The sequence below is a fragment of the Callospermophilus lateralis genome, chromosome 19, assembly GCF_048772815.1.
Source record: "Callospermophilus lateralis isolate mCalLat2 chromosome 19, mCalLat2.hap1, whole genome shotgun sequence".
In the NCBI taxonomy this organism is placed as follows: Eukaryota; Metazoa; Chordata; class Mammalia; order Rodentia; family Sciuridae; genus Callospermophilus; species Callospermophilus lateralis.
Genome location: NC_135323.1, coordinates 8,851,638 through 8,871,540, shown reverse-complemented (window position 1 = coordinate 8,871,540; position 19,903 = coordinate 8,851,638). Strand labels below are relative to the sequence as shown.

Genomic DNA, 19,903 nt, shown 5'->3' with positions numbered 1-19,903 from the left:
ATAAAGTCCCCCAGAACTCGTCCTGGAACGTATGTCCTTTAGACACAGGGATGGATGAGTAACACTCAGTCCTCTTAAAGTGGGGGCGAGAGTCTGAGGCATAGGGTCTCACAGCCCTCAGGTGGTAAGGGCTGCAGAGGCGGCAGCAGCTCCTCACGTTGCTGGCTCCCTCCTGACACTCCTGGGATCCATGGCCCCTCACCCACCAACCCAGCCTAGGAGAAAACCAGGCACAGCCCCCACCCCTACCTCCAATAGAGGCAGAAGCTGCTCAGGGGTGGTGTCAGTTCCTGAGGGGAGGCTTGTGAAAATCAGGTGTTACCTGACTTTGGACCAGGTGGAAGGAGGCAAGTCCAGCCCCAGCACCCAGTCAGGTGTATGTGGGGGTCCACACTGGAATCATGCCTTCATCTAGTCTCCAAAGAGAGGAAAGGCAGGGTATTTTTTTCCATATAAAATCAACCATGGTAACTGCAGAGACTTTGGGACGTAATTACCCTATTTACTGCCCCTTTCTGCTACCAAAGTCAGGAACGGACCTGGCAGAGGACAAAGGTACATTCCAGAGCACCAGCATGGCAAAGACCTACCACCAATGGGCACAAACAGGTCTGCAGCCATGCATATTGCCAGTGGGCAGCCTTTCAGATCCTTCTAGGCACTTAAAAAAGAATGATAGCTTCAAATTACAGTGGGACAGCCAAGTGCGGTGGCACATGTCTGTAATCCCTGCTGCTTAGGAAGCTAAGGCACTTACCAACTCGGCAAGAACCTGTCTTTTTTTTAAAAGATATTTTTAAAAAGGGAGTTCAATCCTCAGTGCCAAAATAAAATATCAGTGGACAGAGCAGACCACACAGGAAGGATGTGTTGTTGGTCCTCAACCTTCCTGGGCTGGCAGTATACAGGCACTTGTAGGGGATTGTGGGGTTCCCAGAAGAGACTGGCATTGGAACCAGGAAACTGCAGATCCCCCTGTTCAATGCCACTGGGCCACTGTCCATCCACTAAGTGCCTGGACAGAACAAAACAATGAAGGGAGGTGAACCATCTTCTGCCCTTGATGTAGCGCTTATAGTTCTCAGGCCTTCCAAGCAGGACTGACTTCCTGTCCTGGGACAGCAGGTGCCAATACCACATAATAACTATGCATCTGCATGTCCTACTCCCTTTGTTTCTCTAAAGAATCCTAATATAGGAAAAATTAAAAAAAAAAAAAAAAAAAAAAAAAAAAAACAAGGACAGTAAAATTAGCCAGGTGTGGTCTAGTCCTGGCATTTAGGAGGCTGAGAAGATGGGTGGCTTGAGTTCAAGACCAGGCAGGCAACACAGTGAGACACCCCGTTTCAAAAAAAAATTTATTAAGGGCTGGGCTGAGTGGTAGAGTGTTTGCCTAGCATGTGTGAGACACTGGTTCGATTCTCAGCACTTCATATATATAAAAATTTTAAAAAGGTTCATCAACAACTAAAATATATATATATATATAAAATATTGGACACAATACCTTCATTTTATTTATTTTTATGTGGTGCTGAGGATTGAACCCAGGCCCTCACACTTGCTAGGCGAGCGCTTTACCGCTAAGCCCCAGCCACCTAAAAAATAATTTTAAAAAATTAATTAAAAATGTATTTAGCTGGGCACCATGGTGTAATCTATAATCCCAGAGTATCCGGAGGCTGAGGCAGGATTCCAAGTTCAAAGCCAGCCTCATCAACTTTGTGAGGCCCAAGGTAATTTGGTGAGATCCTGTCTCACTCACCCAGGGCTTTTCACCAACTCCCGCCTATGCGCTACACCCAAGGGGACCCTGCACAGGAGGCAGATGTGGCAGTCAACAACACTGCAAGTAGAGCCATTATGCCTTGCTTCTCTAAAATCGTTACCCATGCTGTGTTGATGTATTCCCATGGTAAGAGGGGTGTGTATACTGGGGAGACCCCTTTTGTTCCAACTCAGCCTGGGTTCCCTTGGGTATGATCATCACTCTACCTGGGAGGCCTTTCTGATGGGCAGGCTCCCCCACAGGACAGGGACATGCCTCCCAGACCCAGACACTACCCACAGTATGTCTGAAATGTATAGGCATTGCTGTGGAAAGCAAGGTCCATACTGGGTGAAAAGGTAGGTTGGCTACAGCAGACCAGAGACTCGGGCAGGGAAGCAAAGCTGCTGGGGATATCAAGGCTGCTGTGGTGCATGGGTTCCATTTGTCCTGGACCACTGTAAAGGGACACAAAGGACCACAGGGCTTCCCCAGCATAGGGAGGTGACAAGGTATCTACCCAGGGAGCTATGCTAGTTCAGGCCACCACAGGAGGACTGGAGAAACTGAATGTGGAAGCCTCAGGGGGCCTTGCCCCTCAGTTGCAATCAGAGGAGCTACGGTGTGGGTACTACAGGTCATTTGTTGGCATAACCTATTCGCTGGCAAAACAACAAAGGAAAACACAGCTATTTGTCCACACAGAGAAATTTATGTCTAGATGTAGAAAAGGAAAAACCTGTCACAGTGGTAATGGTGGGGGGACAGGAGGTGGTCAGACTGGCTGTCTTAGCCCCAGGAGAACAAAGGCTGTAAATGAACACTCAGCCTGGACAACTATGACCTGCCTACAGGCCAGTTGCTGGTTTCAGCTGGTACAGAAACCTACATAGGGCACATACATACAACAAAATACCAAGCCCAAGTGGATTCCATAGATTTCCTTCCCACCAGTCTTTTCTGTGGAGACAGGAAAGAACTGTCTCTGACCAGCAGCCATATCAGGATGTTGGTGGCCTTTTGGGTGCTATTTTGCCACATGTGCACCTAAACAGAGTAGAGATGAGTAACTGTGTTAACAATGAGGCAACAGAAGCTCCCTCTAAAACAAATGTAAACAGCCCCCAGAAATATTAAAAGGGGAAGGCGCTCCAGTGGCTACAAGTCAATTAGCAGTTACCCTTCACTTTGGTCTTAAGGCACCCATCCTGACAGCAGCAGCAAAGAGCTGAGAGGCAGGAACCACAAAGCAGCACCCTGGAATGTGACCCAAAGAGCACCCCTCTCTTCTCTGAAGATTGCCAGGTGGGTGCCAGCAGGGGCTTTTCTTTGCCCTGCATAACTTCAAATAGGGAATGGCAGGACACCTTGCCTGAGCTAGGATCTGACAGGCCAGCTCTGGAAGAGATGGATGGGGAATGTGCCTTCTGCTCCCTGCCTGCCTTCCAGTCTGTAACAGGAACTAGAGATAACCAGCAAAGATGGGTGTAAGTACAAGGACGGGGAGTCACATATACCTGGTTCAGCTGGGGATAGACACCAAAAGCCAAAAGGTGGCTGGACTGCAAGTTGCAGTCTTCTGAAGTGGGGAAAGCAGCAGGCCTCTCTCTACTGGAGTGGAGGAGGGTCCCAGCAAAGGACCTCAGCAGAGGACGGTAAGGAGGCAGCCAGTCAGGTTTATTTATTCCTACACAACATAACCCAGAACACAGGAGCAACTCTGCACGACCTAAAACTCACAGCTAGCTCCATACAATAGAAATTCAAACTACAAAAGATGAGTTGTGTTCAGCAAATATAAAGAGCAATCTTAGGCTGTTCTGCATGTTTTCATTGAGAACATCAGAGCTTGGGTTCAGATCTCGCCGGCCTCCTTCTCCTCTGACCTCCGTGAAGCAGTCTTCCCGTTGGAGCTCTCCAGCCTCCAGTCCACAGCCCCACGCTCACTCCGCCCATACTCCCAGGGCTCTTCTCTTGATGCACGCTCTCTGGAGAACCTAGAGAAGGGGAACCAGAGGCTCAGTGGAGGCTGCCACCCTACTTCTGAGTGGCTGTTCAGAAACCAACAATGTGGGCTCTCCTCAATGGATACGAAGGTCATGGTCCCGGGAGGCCAGAGGGCAGCAAGGGCTGCCATCTCATGCCTAACCGTCCATACAGGGAACATTAGGTACTCACTAAAAACTGACATTCACAAAGAGTTTTAATAAGGAAGTACAACAAAATTATACATATGAAATACAACCCACTACATAAAAATAGAAAGGGAAAAAGGCCAAAATTTAAAACCACTTCAGAAGTTAAGGAGGGTTTAGTATCAAAAGTGACAGTGCCTAGAGTCCAGGATGACTATTTTACTGTAGCTCCACCTAGGAGTCCACAAGGGACATGCTCCACAGTCCTCCCCGGTTCAAACCCTGAGTCTCACCATTGGCCAGGCTCCCCACAAGCCCAGTCTAGCCCTACCAGCTATGGAAGGGCCCACTGACAGACCCCAGCAAACCGTGGGAACACAAAGAGAAGGGGCTCACTCCTGGTTGCAGCTACTGAAGGAGTCAGAGTAGTTACTTGTATTTCGCACTCCGGTCCCTGGAAGCCCGGCGATGTCCCCGGCTGCGGCTCCGGGAACGGCTGCGATGGCGCCGGTGTCTGTCTCGGGACCGGGACCGGGAAGACTTCCTTCGCTCTCGGGAGGTAGATCTTGACCGCCTCCGACGCCGATCTCGGGAGCGTGACCTGAAAAAAACCCAAGGCTCTGATGGTTGAGATTGCTCAGAAAGCAAGCAGCCCAGGACTACCCCACTTCTGGGCTCAGGTTCTGACTGTGGCCTTACTTATTTCCTCCTGTCATCTTGCAAATGTGCAATTCAAGTTTGAAATATTCCCAAGAGCTATTCTGATGCCAGACCCACCCTGAGTGGCACTTCCTGAACACTCCTGGTTGGCCACAGGCCTCACCATCCCTAGAGCCCTTCACAAGCCACCCTGCCCACCAGATAAACATGTGGAATTGCAAACATCGATTATTTTTTTAAAAAATCTTGTGGAAGAGGCATGTTACTAAAAGAACACTATTAGGCATCTAGAAGCCTACCTCCTACGATCTCTGGTTCTGGATCCAGACCTGAAAAGGGAAAAGATGATGAACAATGTTCCAGAAGCATCCTCATTCTCCACTGACTAGGAAGGTGCCCACAACTTGAGGTGGAAGACTTTCCCAAAGACCTGTTCTCTCCTGGCTGCTCAACTACTTGGACTGCAGTGGGAGGTACAGAAATTCACAGGATGAGGCCCCACCCATTCTGTGGCTCACTGGCTGCACTGGCAGCACCCATGTCCATCAGTGCAGGCTAGAGTTACAAAGCTTTACAATGGACACCAGCATAGGTATACAGTCAGAAGACAAAGGGCTGCGTGCAACTCCACCGCCACCAAAGTTCCAGACACAGGCTTAGTGCCAGGTGAGCATCAATGGGCTCCTCTGGTTAGACAACCAGCAAGGTCTCATGTGACACCCATTCTGAGAGCACTGTGCAGTCATCATGGAAAAGGGGCCTACATGTAACTGTATCTAGACATGCCCAGCCACAACAGATGCATCTGTGTGCAAAAGGGATGGCAGGTCTTCTGAGGATGTTCTCATATAATACAAAGCTCTAAAAATCAACCACCATGAAAACAACAAAGGAAACAAAAGAACAGCAAGCATTGGCTCTTTCTGAGTCAGGCACTCAGGAATTCCTTTGGGAAAGCAGTTTTGGGGACTTTCAGGGGAAATAAGCTACCCTCAAAGGAAAGTGAGATTATTTCTAGCTCAGAACTCTTCTCTGAACTCCAATCAGAAGGCTATGTCTTGGGCATTAAAATTGAACATGGCAAGTCAAGTTCTACCCCATCCCTTCTCACACTACCTTCCTCACCCCAGCAAGTGCAAACTCGAGGTCAAAAAACTTCAAGTCATTTCCTATCAATTCTGTCCCCAGATCACACCCAGATTCCAACCACTTGCCTCATGAGACCGCTAACTCCTTCATCAGGATCCTCCCAACCAGCAACTCACTGATCTTGCTGCTCCACCCAACACCCTAAGCTCTCCAAAGGGAAGCAACACCTCCTGACATCAGACTCCATCACTCCTGTGAGTTTTTTTAATGATCCCACACCATGCAATAAATGTATGCCAGGGTACATATACAACCTCCAACCACTCACTCAGCCCAAAGCTCTTCCCTGATGTACTTTCCCTAGAGCAAAGTGTTGCCACAAGACAGCACACTCCTCTCCCAGAGGATCAGGTTCAACCCTTCCCATCTGCTGATGGCTGCATGCCCAGCAGTCAGTGGATCAGCTCATGTGATGAAGGAAGAACCTTTCCTAACTGTTCCTCTTCCTTCTCTTATGATTAGCATATGCAGGTGCTAGGCCAGCCTGTACTATGCAGGACTGGATATGCTGCACGTTGGCTTTCTTTTAGCCTATGCAGACCTTGACTGTTCCAAGCAACACCTCAGTACATGAAGCAGCATCTTCTGAAGCACTAGGGCTCCATGAGCCTACTAGCCTGTCCTTGCTCACCTTCTACTCAGCCGCTCCTCCCGCTCTCGCTCCTCCCGCCTCCTCAAGCGATCCTGATTTCTCTTCTCCTGCTTTTCAGCCACAGTTTTCTAAATAGATGAAAAATGGGAAAAAGAAAAAAGCAAGAAAAACTCTAAGAAACACTAACACATTTGTTTTAAAACCTTCTTAATCAAACCAGATGAAGTGGCAGAGGCCTGTAATCTTAATGACTCAAGAGGCTAAGGCAGGAGGATCACAAGTTTGAGGTCTGTGTAGGAAACTGGATGAGACTCTACCTTAAAATAAAAAATAAAGTCTTTGGGCTAGGATATAGCTCAGTTGGTAGAGTGCTTGCCTTCCATGCACAAGACCCTGGGTTTAATCCCCAGCATAAGAAAGACAGAAAGTGGGGCTGAGGATGTGGCTCAAGCGGTACTGCGCTCGCCTGGCATGCGTGCAGCCTGGGTTCGATCCTCAGCACCACATACAAACAAAGATGTTGTGTCCGCTGAAAACTAAGAAATAAATATTAAAAAAAAAAAAAAAAAGAAGAAGAAAGACAGAAAGAAAGAAAGGCAGGCAGGGTGTGGTGGCACACACCTGTAATCCCAGTGGATCAGGAGACTGAGACCCTAAGCAACTCAATGAGACTCTCTAAACAAAATACAAAATAGGGGGCTGGGGATGTGGCTCAAGTGGTAGCGCGCTCGCCTGGCATGCGTGCGGCCCGGGTTCGATCCTCAGCACCACATACAAAGATGTTGTGTCTGCCGAAAACTAAAAAATAAATATTAAAAATTCTCTCTCTCTCTCTCCCTCCACTCTCTCTTTAAAAAAAAAAAATACAAAATAGGACTGAGGATGTGGCTCAGTGGCAGAGTGCCCTGGGGATTGATTCCCAGCACCATCAATCAATCAATTAAAACAAACAAACAAAACAAAACAAAAACACAAACCAACCCCAAAACAAAGGACACATTAAAATACATTTGATGTTGCTACTTTAACAACTGTCAAAATCTTTAATGTGTTTGAGCTGTTTAGGTCAACCATATACCACTCATAGCAGCAATGGTTAAGATACTTCCTAGTGGAGGTGTGACGTACAGCACAGGTGGTGATGGAATGTTCCTGAATTTGATTGTTTTGATCATTTCACAACATGTACATATATCAAATCATCATGTGTTGTACCTTGAATGTATTTTTGTCAAATAAATATTTTAAGAGTAAAAAAAAAAAAAAAGATACTTCCTAGACCAAGTTCTTCGGCCTGTTGGAAAAAAGTTTTAACACATACCCACTTTTCTTTTTATGTACTGGGGATTGAACCCAGGAGTGCTTTAACTCTGAGTTACATCCTTAGTCTTTTTTTTTTTTTTTGCATGGGGAGGGGTGGTTGGGCCTCAGTAAGCTGCTGAGGTTGGCCTCCAACTTGTGATGCTCTGCCTCAGCTTTCTGTATCATGCGCCCAGCTAATATTCAAGAGTTTTTTTTTTTTTGGTACCATGGATTGAATTCACAGGTGTTTAACCTAACCACTGCGGCACAATCACAGCTATTTTTAATATTTATTTTAGAAACAAGGATCTCACTGAAGTGCTTAAAGTCTTGCTAAATTGCTGAGGCTGGCTTTGAACTCACAACCCTCCTACCTAAGTCTCCCAAGCCACTGGGATTATAGGCTTTGCACCAACCTGTCAAGCTTATATTTAGTTTTGATGCAGATATACACTAAGAAAACTGAAAACTTTCAGGTACAAAAAATAATGCACTAAGAAAACTCTAGGACAACATGGAATTAACGTATGATTTAAAGGACAAACAGGAATATATCATTCCCAACTAATTATATATTTTTTGGTACCAAGGATTGAACCCAAGGGTGCTTAATCACTGAAGAGTGCAGGCTGGCCCAGCACCTGCATGTGCTAATCATGAGGAACATCAAGAGGAACAGTTAGTTAACTTTTGAGAGAGTTTCTCACCAAGTTGCTTAGGGCCTGGCTAAATTGCTGATGCTGGCTTTGAACTCTCGATCCTCCAGCTTTAGCATCCTCAGCTGCTGGGAATACAGGCATATACCATTGCACCTGGCCATTCCCAACTTCTAAGGAGAAAATATTTTTGACAGTAGAAACCAAATAATTATTTATATTGTATTGAACACATATAACATACAACCTTTTATATCTACCAACTTATAAGAAACAATTTCAACTTGTGCATGGAGGGAGGGAAGGCTACATGGCCATATCCCCCCAAACTCCCCATCCTGCCTTTTTTTTTTTTTTTGTACCAGGAATTGAACTCAGGGTACTTGACCACTGAGCCACACCCCACCCCTATTTTGTATTTTATTTAGAGACAAGGTCTCACTGAGTTGCTTAGTGCCTCATTAAGTTGCTGAGGCTGGCTCTGAACTTACAATTCTCCTGTCTCAGCCTCCCAAATTGCTGGAATTACAGGTGGGTGCCACCACACCCTCTGGCCTGCCCCTTTTTTGAGAAATAGACAGTCTAAGTTGCCCAGGCTGGTCTTAAACTTGAGGTCCTACTACCTCAGCCTCTTGAGTTGCTGGGATTGTAGGGCTGTGCACCACCACATTCAGCTTCATACTTAAATTTAGATTCTTCAGGAAGGAATAGGGGCAAGCACTCTACTACTCAGCTACAGAACCAGTTCCATTTTCAGGATTCTTTGGATTATGATATTTTATCTCTTATGTGAAATCAAATGATAAAATTTGAGTATTTCACTATAAAACTCAAGTTCTTAGAGTGAATCAGAACAAAGGGTTTTTAATTTTTTTTTTTAAGTTGTCAATGGACCTTCATTTCATTTCATTTCTTTATTTATATGTGGTGCTAAAAATTGAACCCACTGCTGAGCCACAACCCCAGTCCCAAATTTTTTTTTTCTTTCTTTTTCTTCTTTGGTAGTGGTGACTGAATCCAGGGACACTCAACCACTGAACCACACCCCCAGTCCTATTTTGTATTTTTATTCACAGGCAGGGTGTCACTGAGTTGCTTAATGCCTCACCAAGTTGCTTAGTGCTTCATCGTTGCTGACGATGGCTTTGAACTTGTGACCCTCTTGTCTTAGCCTCCCAAGCTTATGGGATTACAGGCATGCACCACCGTGCCTGGCTCCCAAAAGGTTTTTGAAAATATAGAAATGTGAAGGTAGAGCTGGGTTATATTCAGTGGTAGAGCATTTGCCTGTTATGTGTCAGGCACTGGGTTCAATCCTCAGCACCACATAAAAACAAATACATAAAATAAAGGAACTGTGTCCACCAACAACTAAAATAAATCTTTTAAATTAAAACAAACCAACAATGATGACCAAAAAAAGTCAGTCAGAAATGGGAATTCTCCAGAAACACAGCTCACTATCATACCCTCAACTGATCAAGCTTCTCTCGGATCTGAATGAAACCCAGGTGTAACTTGCCCCCGAAGTGGTCTGCGAGGCGACGGTCGTTATCATGAAGACCCAGGTAGGCGGAACAGACCTCGCACACACGAAGCTTTTGCTGCTGAAAACTGGATGCAGGCATGGAATTCCTGTACTCTTCCTAGAGAAAGGGGGAGAGATGCACATGAGTCAACAGAAATGCCACCACAGACGGACCTCCGAGACAGAGCCACCTGAAGGGACAGCAGACATGGCTTTTAAATAGCCTTAGCAATTCAGAGATACTGTCTCAAAATAGATCTGGGGATGTATCTCAGTGGTTAAGCACCTCTGGTTGAATCCCCAGTACAGCCCCCCACCCAAATAAATAAATAAATAAAACATTCACAATGTCAAAAAACATTCAAAAGTTCTCAGACAAGCAGAACTATTCTGAGACCAGTGGGGAAGGTTAAGTCTCTGCTCTGCATGAGAAATCACAAACCAGAGAAGCAAGAAGAATCTTCTACAGATACACAAAAAATATAAACCATGAAGACTGTGTCCCAACATCCAGGAAACAACCCCAGTGTAGCTGCAAAAGTGACAGTGTGCAGGCAGACATGGTGGCACACACCTGTAATCTCAGGTACTCAGAAGGCTGGCAAATTCAAGACCAGTCTAGGCAACATGGCTACACACTGTCTCAAAATGAAAAATAAAAGGGGCTGAGGATGTAGCTCAGTGGTAGAGCACTATAATGCGTGCTGGAGGCCAAAATTTCAATACCCAAGACTATAAGAGGGAAAAAAAAAACCACAATGAAATCCATGATATTGAGCCTGGCATGAGGACTTACACCTGTAATTCCAAGCTACTCAGGAGGCTAAGGAAGGAGGATTAAAAGTTTGAGGCCAGCCCCAGCAATTTAGCTTAGGTCCTTGCTAAAATCTCAAAAAATAAAAGAGTTGGGGATAAGAGCCCCTGGGTTCAATTCCCAGAACAACCACAAATCCATTGTTTTATACAATTAATATGCAGTAATAATTATAATAAAAAGGGATTGTGTAATTTATGACAGAGGGCATCTGTAGCTTTTTTCAATTGTGTTCTATAATCCAAAAAGCAGAGAAATGAAAAAAAAAAAAAAAAATCAGAGAACTGCTAGGGAAATGCAAATCTCCAATAGCTCAATAGCCTCTCCTCAAATTCTTCAAGAGATTTAGTTTAACATCCTGTCCTACCTCTCCCCATCCTTCAAAACTTCTCTTCGTAAATCCCACCCTGATCCAAGAATCTACTCAGCTGACCACATCTCCCATTATCTCCTTCTTAGAATACTAATGACCAACATCTGTGCACTGGGGGAAGTTGAGCATGGTTTGAAGCTGACCTAAGTATAACCACTCCATGTGTACCTTTGGCTGGACTCTCCTCTTTCTCAAAGTCCCCACACTTTCCTTTTTGGCACTGGGAACTGAACCCAGAGGTGCTCTATCACTCAGCTACATCCCCAGTCTTTTTTTTTGGTACCAGGGATTGAACTCAGGGGCACTCAACCACTGAACCACATCCCCAGCCCTATTTTGTATTTTATTCAGAGACAGGGTCTCACTGAGTTGCTTAGTGCCTTGCTTTTGCTGAGGCTGGCTTTGAACTCATGATCCTCCTGTCTCAGCCTCACGAGCCACTGGGATTACAGGTATGTGTGCCATTGCGTCCAGCCATCCCCAATCTTTTTAAAAAAATTTTATCTATGTATCTATCTTGGTACCAGGGACTGAACCATGAGCCACATCCCTAGCCCTTTATTTTTTGAGAGTTGCCTAAGCTGGTCTTGAACCCCTGATTCTCCTGCATCCATCTCCTGAGTAGCTGGGATTAAAGGCAAGTGCCAATGCACCTGGCTGAAGAAATACAATGTTAGTCATCTGTCCTTTTTGAGAAAGAGATCTGAATACACTTCAAGTAAAGATTAAAATGATACAACATGGCAGTCACACTAAACTAGCAAAAAACATTAAAAAAAAAAAAAAAAAAAAAAAGACACTCCCACAATACTGGCTACAGTCTGAGTTGACAAAACTAACAGAGTGCAGTGTAGTAAGCTATCTGTTTAAAATGGATCACACATGTTATCACTTCCAATGAACTCTTGTAGTGTGTCTTACAACTCTTAACATCAGCACCAGGAGACAGGTATAAGAACAAGGTGCCTCACTGAATAACTGTTTGAAATGGTGACAAACCATCAATAACCAAGAAAACTGCCAACAAACATCCTTTGTCCATAAGAGTCCCCTATCAACTGTCAATGTGGGAAGAACTCATAAACAAGCTGAGTCAACAATATGAGTTTCAGAATAACACACACACTGCTGAAGCGCTAGCATAGCTTTTAAAATGCACAGCATAGGGCTGGGGTTGTGGCTCAGTGGTAGAGCATTGCCTAGCATGTATGAGGCCATGGGTTCAATTCTCAGCACCACATGAAAATAAATAAAGTCCATCAACAACTAAAAAAAAAATTTTTTAAATAAAATAAAATGCCCAGCATAGAACACACTATTTATGGGCCATATGAGCAACAAAGCATAAAGACAACTGAAGGACGCATGCTGGAAGGGAGGGAACTAGGACAGAGGACACAGCAGGAACTTAAGTTTTCATTATAATGCGCCATCTTTTAAATTTTTTTTGGTAGTTGTGTATAGGCAACATGCCTTTGTTTTTTTATGTGGTACTAAGGATTGAACACAGTCCCTCACACATGCTAGCCAAGTGCTCTGCCACTGAACTATAGCCCCAGCCCAGGCATTCTTGTTTTTTTAATTGCTGGAAAATTAATGTGGTGGTGAGGATCGAACCCAGCGCCCCACACATGCCAGGGTAGCGCTCTGCCTCTAAGACACAGCCCCAGCCCTCACCCATCTTTCATTAAGGAAAAAAACTTCATGCAAAAACGATAATTATTTGATCCTTCTGTTCCCTTTGTAGGTCTGAAACTTTACTAAGGTGTTTTGAGATGGGATCTTGCTATGATTCCCAGGCTAGTCATGAGTTCGTGGTCTCAGGTGAGCCTTCTGAGTAGGGGCCTATGCTCACTTTTGTAGTTGAGAAAAATTTTTTTAATATTTATTTTTTAGTTGTAACTGGACGCAATATCTTTACTTTACTTATTTATTTTTATATGTGGTGTTGAGGATTGAACCCAGGGCCTCACACATGCTAGGCAAGCGCTCTAACACTGAGCCACAATCCTAGCCCCTGTAGTTGAGAAAATTTAAATGCTATCCTAAACTCTGCTTATGCTGAGTGAAAATAGCCAATTTCAAACAGTTACATACTATATGAATCCATTTATTAGTTTTGTGCCCAGGCTAGCCTCAAACATGGGATCCTGCTGCCTCTCTCTCACAAGTCGTTGGTGTTTATAGGTATGTGCCGCCATACTTGTTAGTATGACTCCATTTACAATAACCTTTGTTTTGGGTACTGGGGATTGAACCCAGGAGTATTTTACCACCAAGCTACATCCCCAGTCCTTTATATTATGTATTTTGAGACAAAAGTCTCTCTTTGGCACTTAAGACCTTGCTAAATTGCTGAGGCCAGACTAAAAATTGTGATTCTTCTGCCCTGCTCTCCTGAGTCACTGGGATCACAGGTGTGCGCCACTGTGCACAGCAAAACCCTTGGTTTCTAAACTACCAGAAGACAACCCAAAAAGCAGAAAAGCAGCCTTGAGACTACTGAACATCTTGTCTGCTACTCTTAGAACTTGGAAGGGTGGGCTGGGATTGTGGTTCAGAGGAAGAATGCTCCCCTAGCATGTGTGAAGCACTGGGTTCAATCCGCAGTACCACATAATAATAATAAAATAAAGGTATTATGTCAACCTATAATTAAAAAATAAAATGTTAAAAAAAAAAAGAACTCCAAGGGTTCAGTGCTAGGCCCCACATGCCCACCCAACAGTCTCACCCTTAATCATCCTAATCTTGTCCCCCAGGGTGTTGCACTAGTACTGCCTCTTAGGGGTAGCTCTCACAGTGAGGGGTGAGAATACCACAGTCCTGGGCTTGGGCAGCCACAATCCTGCACACTGCTTCTTTTTTTGCAACCTGACATCCATGTGGGTAAAAACACCAAGCTATAGTTATTTAGTCAAAGTACAAATTTTCCTGAGCCATTGCTGAACAGTTAGCATCTGTTCCCTGTCAGCAGGGCTCAAGATGCACTGAAACCCATAGCTTCCCTCCTGACTGATAGAGGCAACAGAAGCCCAACATTCTAAACATAGAACTCTTAGCAAAGTTTAAATATGCACTCCATTTCCTAGAAACCGAACTACCCTACAAACTAGGGGAAGGCTGGTAAAGGTTTGGGAAGTCATGCCACCATGCCAACGACACACAAAGCATGTGAGTCACTGCATCATTGAAACTGTCACACTCACAGTGCTTCTGTGTGATGTGGTGTAAGAGTGAGTGCCACCAGCATTCAGCTATCATGCGAGCTTATTTATTTATTTATTTATTTATTTTTTTTTTTTTTTAAGAGAGAGTGGAGAGAGAGAGAGAGAGAGAGAGAGAGAATCTTTTTTAATATTTATTTTTTAGTTTTTCGGCAGGCACATCTTTGTTTGTATGTGGTGCTGAGGATCGAACCCGGGCCGCACGCATGCCAGGCGAGCGCGCTACCGCTTGAGCCACGTCCCCAGCCCCTATTTATTTATTTTTTTAATATTGCTTGTCAATGGACCTTTTAATTTATTTATAATGCAGTGCTGAGAATCAAATCCAGTGCCTCACACATGCCAGGCAAGTGCTCTACCACTGAGCTACAACCACAGCTCCCATGGAAGCATTCATATACAAAAGCACTGTATTTGTGGTATATATCTATTCATCATCCTTTACGGAAAAGAATTACAAGAATAAGGGTGTGGGCTGGGGATGTGGCTCAAGCGGTAGCGCACTCGCCTGGCATGCATGCGGCCCAGGTTCGATCCTCAGCACCACATACAAAAACAAAGAGGTCGTGTCCGCCAAAAACTAAAAAAATAAATATTAAAATTCTCTCTCTTAAAAAAAAAAAAAGAAACGAATAAGGGTGTGGTGGTACATCTCCTTAATCCCAGCAATGAAGGAGGCTAATGCATAAGAGTACCAAGTTAGAGCCAGTAATTCAATGAGGCTTTATCTCAAAATAAAGAGAAGGGCTGATGGGTTTAGGATTATGGCTCAGTGGTAGAGCACTTGCCTAGCGTGTGTGAGGCACTGGGTTCAATTCTCAGCACCACATAAAATAAATAAATAAAGGTATTGAGTCCATCTTCAATTTTATACACACACACACATACATATTCTATATATACATATATATACATATATATACATGTATATATATAGAGAGAGAGAGAGGCTGAGGATATGACTCAGCAGTAGAGTGTACCTGAGTTCAATACCCCGTAACACCAAAAAAAGTAAAACCGAGAAAGAGTATGTCATCTAGGATGACTCTGAGGGCACCGATTCACCAGGGGTCAGCATTTCCAGAACCAGCCTGCTCTGCCAACTTCGATGCCACCCATTGCTTGTGAATGGCTGAATGCAGTGTTCTGAAGGTCCCAGCCTGAGTTACCCTACTGCCTGCTTCCCTTAAGTGACTGGTCTCGGAAGGCATGGCTCCAAAACCCAGAAACCCTTGACACAACTTAAGTTAATATAACTAGGCATCTACCTAGTGTTAGGCTCCAACTGCAACCAGAAGCACAATAATAACCAAAACCAGACCTATACCAGGGCATTTACACACCATCTCTGCCCTTACCATTATTAATTAGCTCTGAGTCTGTGGGGTTCAGCCAGGGGGTCTCCAGAGTCACTCTACCCTAGAGACTGCCCCCAATCCAAAGTTGTTCTCACATTCAAGACCACATTTCTTTGGTGCATTATCTTCATCAGAATAAACAGGTAGATTAAAGAAGATTTCTAGGATAGTGAAACTACTCTGTAGGATAAGCCCAGTGTAAACTACGGACTTTAGGGTGATAATGATGTAGGTCATCCATCAATGGTAACAAACATATATTTCTGGTGGTGGGGAGCTGACAAGAGGAGAGGCTGTGTAGGAGATGCAGGGGATAGATGGGGAAATCTCCACGCCTGCCTCTCAAATTTTCTGTGAACTCTAAACCACTCTAATAAAAGTTTACTAATTAACTTTCATTTCTCTTCCCAAGACATTTCCCTCACTGACCTCAGCTTCTTTTTTCTTTGCACGAACTTTCTCCACTTCCATGAGAATCTTTTGGGATTCGTCCACATTTCCTTCAGCTCCGAGCTGCTCAGCTTTAGCCAAAAGTTTTCCTATTTCTTCATTCAACTCGTGTACTTTTTCTGCCTGAGGGGAGAAATAATCAAGTAAGCAGACACCTAAAATCAAGATTCTGAATGCAAAAGAGACAATTATTGTTGCATTCAGGCAACAATGGAAAAAAATGGAGTAGCTTAGGGCTGGAATAGTGCCTTGGTAGTATGACACTTACCAGCAAGTGCGAGGCCCTGGGTTTGATCCCAAGTACCACAAAGATAGATAGATAGATAAAAAACAATGATTAAAATAAATAAATGAAACGGCCAAGTTCTATACCAAAGTACATGTACATTTTAGGCGTCCTTATTGCCACCACCCGAAGTCGAAGCATTAATCTGTTTGTGGCGTTCCAACAAAAGCAGTGGCACAGCCAGGCGCAGTAGCCACTCCTATAATTCTAGGTACTCTGAAGGCTGGGGCAGAAGGGTCCTAAGTTTCAGGACAATCTGGGCAACTTAGTAAGGCCCCGTCTCAAAATAAAAAATGACTGGGGGGGGCTGGGGATGTGGCTCAAGCGGTAGCACGCTTGCCTGGCATGCGTGCGGCCCGGGTTCAATCCTCAGCACCACAAACAGAGATGTTATGTCTGCCGATAACTAAAAAAAAAATAAATATATTTAAAAAAAAAAAATGACTGGGTGTGGGGTCATGGCTCAGTGGTAGAGCGCTAACCTAACGTATGAGGCACAGGGTTTGATTCTCAGCATGACATATAAATAAATAAAGATCCATTGACAACTTAAAAAAAAAAAAAAAAAAAAATAGGACTGAGGATGTAGTTCATTACTGGGTTAAATCTCCAGGGCCACAAAAACAAAACATTTCAAAGAATCCTCTCATGTTGGTTATTTTCTGGTGTGTCTATTTTCATGTCTTCTACCACAGTTCTGGAAGGTAATAAAATGTCTGGGTGTAAGTGCAGAAGCTTATGCTGCAAATATTAATCAATAGAATTTAGCTTCAGAGGAGGCTAGGGTTGTGGCTCAGAGGTAAAGCACTTGCCTCACAGGTGTGAGGCACTGGGTTTGATCCTCAGTATCACATACAAATAAATAAAGGTTTTGTATTCATCTACAACTAAAAAATAATAATTAAAAAAAATAAATTTACCTTCAGAAACAAAATAGCACCTTTGTTCCAATTAGCGAATATATATTCTCTAAGAAATGCTTCTTCAGCACTGAGAAGGAAAACAAAGGAGACCTGGTTCCACTGAAGAGGGGACAGGAGAGGCGAGCAACTGCTCCAACACTGGGGTCATTCACCCACAGAGCTACCTCCTTTCCCCCAGGTGGATGTGGATAGATCACAGTTTGATCATCTTCCTCGAATTTTTCTTGTTTCTGCTTTCATATGGAGATGTTTAAAAAAAAAAAAATTAGGCTGAGTGAGATGGTTGCATGCCTGTTAGTCCCAGAAATTGGGAGGCTAATGCAGGAGGATCATAAGTTTGAGGTTAGTCTGGGCAACTTGGCAAGGTCCTATATCAAAAATGAAATTTAAACAGAGTTGGGGCTAGGCACCATAGAGCAATCCTATAACCCCAATGACTCCAGAGGCTAAGGCAAAAGGACTGCAAGTTTAAACTCAGCCTCAGCAACTTAGCGAGATTTTGTCTCAAATAAAAAATAAAGGACTGGGGCTGGGGCTCAGAGGCAGAGTGCTTGCCTAGCATGTGTGAGGCACTGGGTTCAGACCTCAGCACCACATAAAAATAAAACAAAGATATTGTGTCCACCTGTACCTAAAAAATAAATAGAAAAACAGAAAATTAAAAAGGGCTGGGGATTTGGCTCAGTGGCTAAGCAATCTGGTTCAATGTCTACTACCAAAAAAACAAATAAATAATAAAAAGGATTCATTCGGGTGTAGCTCAGTGGCAGAGTGTTGCCCAGTGTGAGCAAGGTCCTGGGCTCAATCCCTAGTGTCCTAAACAAACAAATAAGCAAAGTTAAAGAAATTATGCATAGAGGCGGGAAACAGATAAGGAAAAAAGGCAAGGCAGCAGCTCTAGGGGTGAGACCCTCTGGCATGGGCATGCTTAGTCATTCACTCATTGATGCTGAGGCACAGCGCCACCCACCAGTAATTCAATTACAGACAGCGATCTGTACCAAGGACCCCTGGTATACCTTTGCTGAAACTTCTGCACTGATCTCCTCCTGTGTTTCTGCCAACCGTTTCTTGGCAAGCTCAGTCCTCCGATCACACTCTGCAATAAAGGACTCCAAGTGATCCATTGCCTAGCTCAGGAAAAGCAAAGAAAGATGATCAATGATGATGCATGCCATAAACTCAAGGCACCCCTTGGTGTACTAGGAATGCACTATTCAGTTAGTTTCTGAAAGTCTGTAGTTTCAGCTATAGCTAACCAATCTGTAATTCCAATAAATCAAAGGTTTTGTTAAATCAAATGAATGCTAGGAAGCACGGTGTTCTCATGTGACTTTCTTGTGCATTTTCAAAATTTGACAACATTGTCAAGAACACATCTCTCTGGGATAGAAATGGCTACATAGAAGCCAGATGCAATGGCACACGCCTGTAATCCCAGCGTCTTGAGAAACTGAGGCAGAAGGATTGAGTTCAAAGCCAGCCTCAGCATTCAGCAAGACTGTCTCAAAAATAAAAAAAGGACAGGGAATGTGGCTCAGTGGTAAAGAACCCATAGATTCAATCCAATAAATAAATAAAGATATTACTGAGAGTTGTAAATTTAGTTATTGCCTACTATCTACAGAAGGAATACCAGTTCACAAAGAAGGAAAAGAAATTCTACAAAATCTGCTTACTCTGAAAAGCATTGGTGTGAAACATGAAGAATGAATAAGCTGTCATAGGCACTAAGGTTAATTTGTTTCAGCCTGGCAAAGGCCAACATAACTATAGGTAAACACAAACAGGACATCAACTTCCAACCATCAGTCTATACCAGCAATGAAAGAGAAATATCTCCTCCATTAGTCAGCTAGCTAATGATGGCATCATGTTCAGTATGTTCAATCAAGAACATTTAGTGGTGATGACAGATTTAGACAAAGTAACAAATTACCAAAACAGAAAGGAAAAGGTGGGTTGGAGATGAGAAAGCAGCTGAAAGAACAACAGGTTAAGAAGTTATGATGATCTGGATTCTTCCTCCAAAGGCGGACAGCAGGGTGGTTATCAGAAGGTGCTCCAGAGATGAGTGTTACTTCATGACCAGAGCGACACTGGAAAGGAGTCTCCAACATTTCTTCAAATTAACACAAACAGGAATGAGGCTCCAGGAGGCTGCCAAGTCTCCTAGGGACTGAAAAGGGCAAATCATCCCCCACTCACTGTGTCTGACTCCAGTTCCAACTCCGTAACTGAGAAAAATCAAAGTTCCTGTTACTGGTAGTATAAACATTCTGTTCAAGTCAAACCATGAGGAAATTAAATGATTTAGTCTTTGTGTGTGCCAACACAGTTGCATGCTAATTCCCAGGAAGATGAAGAACTGATCACCTGCACTCACCTGGGATCAAAGCTGCCAATAAGAACCTAAGATGCCCAAGGCTTGCCTAGGAAGTGCCCCTACTGTCCACTCAATGACAGCACTGTGCACCTGACAGACCCTGGGTTCTATGGGGCGTAGGGGGAATGGAGGATGGAGACCTGACAATTCTGCCAGTGCCTTCACTGAGCAAACCAATTACTTATACCACCAGCAGAACCTAAACTGGTTATGGCTTTGGATGTTTGAAAACCTAACAAATAAGTGGTAAAAACAGCATAGAAAAAGCAGACCCCAGAAGTCTTCTAACCCAGAAT

At 44.0% G+C, this 19,903-nt stretch overlaps 1 protein-coding gene across 8 annotated transcripts in view; it reads right to left on the bottom strand.

Annotated features, from left to right (window-relative positions):
- Positions 1–3,424: 3,424 nt before the first annotated feature.
- Luc7l (LUC7 like) overlaps positions 3,425–19,903 on the bottom strand; it is a 32,474-nt gene continuing 15,995 nt past the window's right edge. For 5 of the 8 annotated variants that reach the window (XM_076840876.1, XM_076840882.1, XM_076840881.1 and 2 more), the window contains 7 exons: positions 18,241–18,351; positions 15,992–16,135; positions 9,732–9,908; positions 6,344–6,432; positions 4,863–4,892; positions 4,337–4,504; positions 3,425–3,765 (listed from right to left, as the gene is read on the bottom strand). In XM_076840876.1, the coding sequence (XP_076696991.1) occupies positions 3,624–3,765; positions 4,337–4,504; positions 4,863–4,892; positions 6,344–6,432; positions 9,732–9,908; positions 15,992–16,135; positions 18,241–18,351 (861 nt within the window). In that variant the 3' untranslated portion in view covers positions 3,425–3,623. Of the gene's footprint in view, positions 3,766–4,299; positions 4,505–4,862; positions 4,893–6,343; positions 6,433–9,731; positions 9,909–15,991; positions 16,136–18,240; positions 18,352–19,903 lie in introns of all 8 variants that reach the window. The other 3 variants (XM_076840877.1, XM_076840884.1, XM_076840880.1) reach the window with 2 other exon arrangements.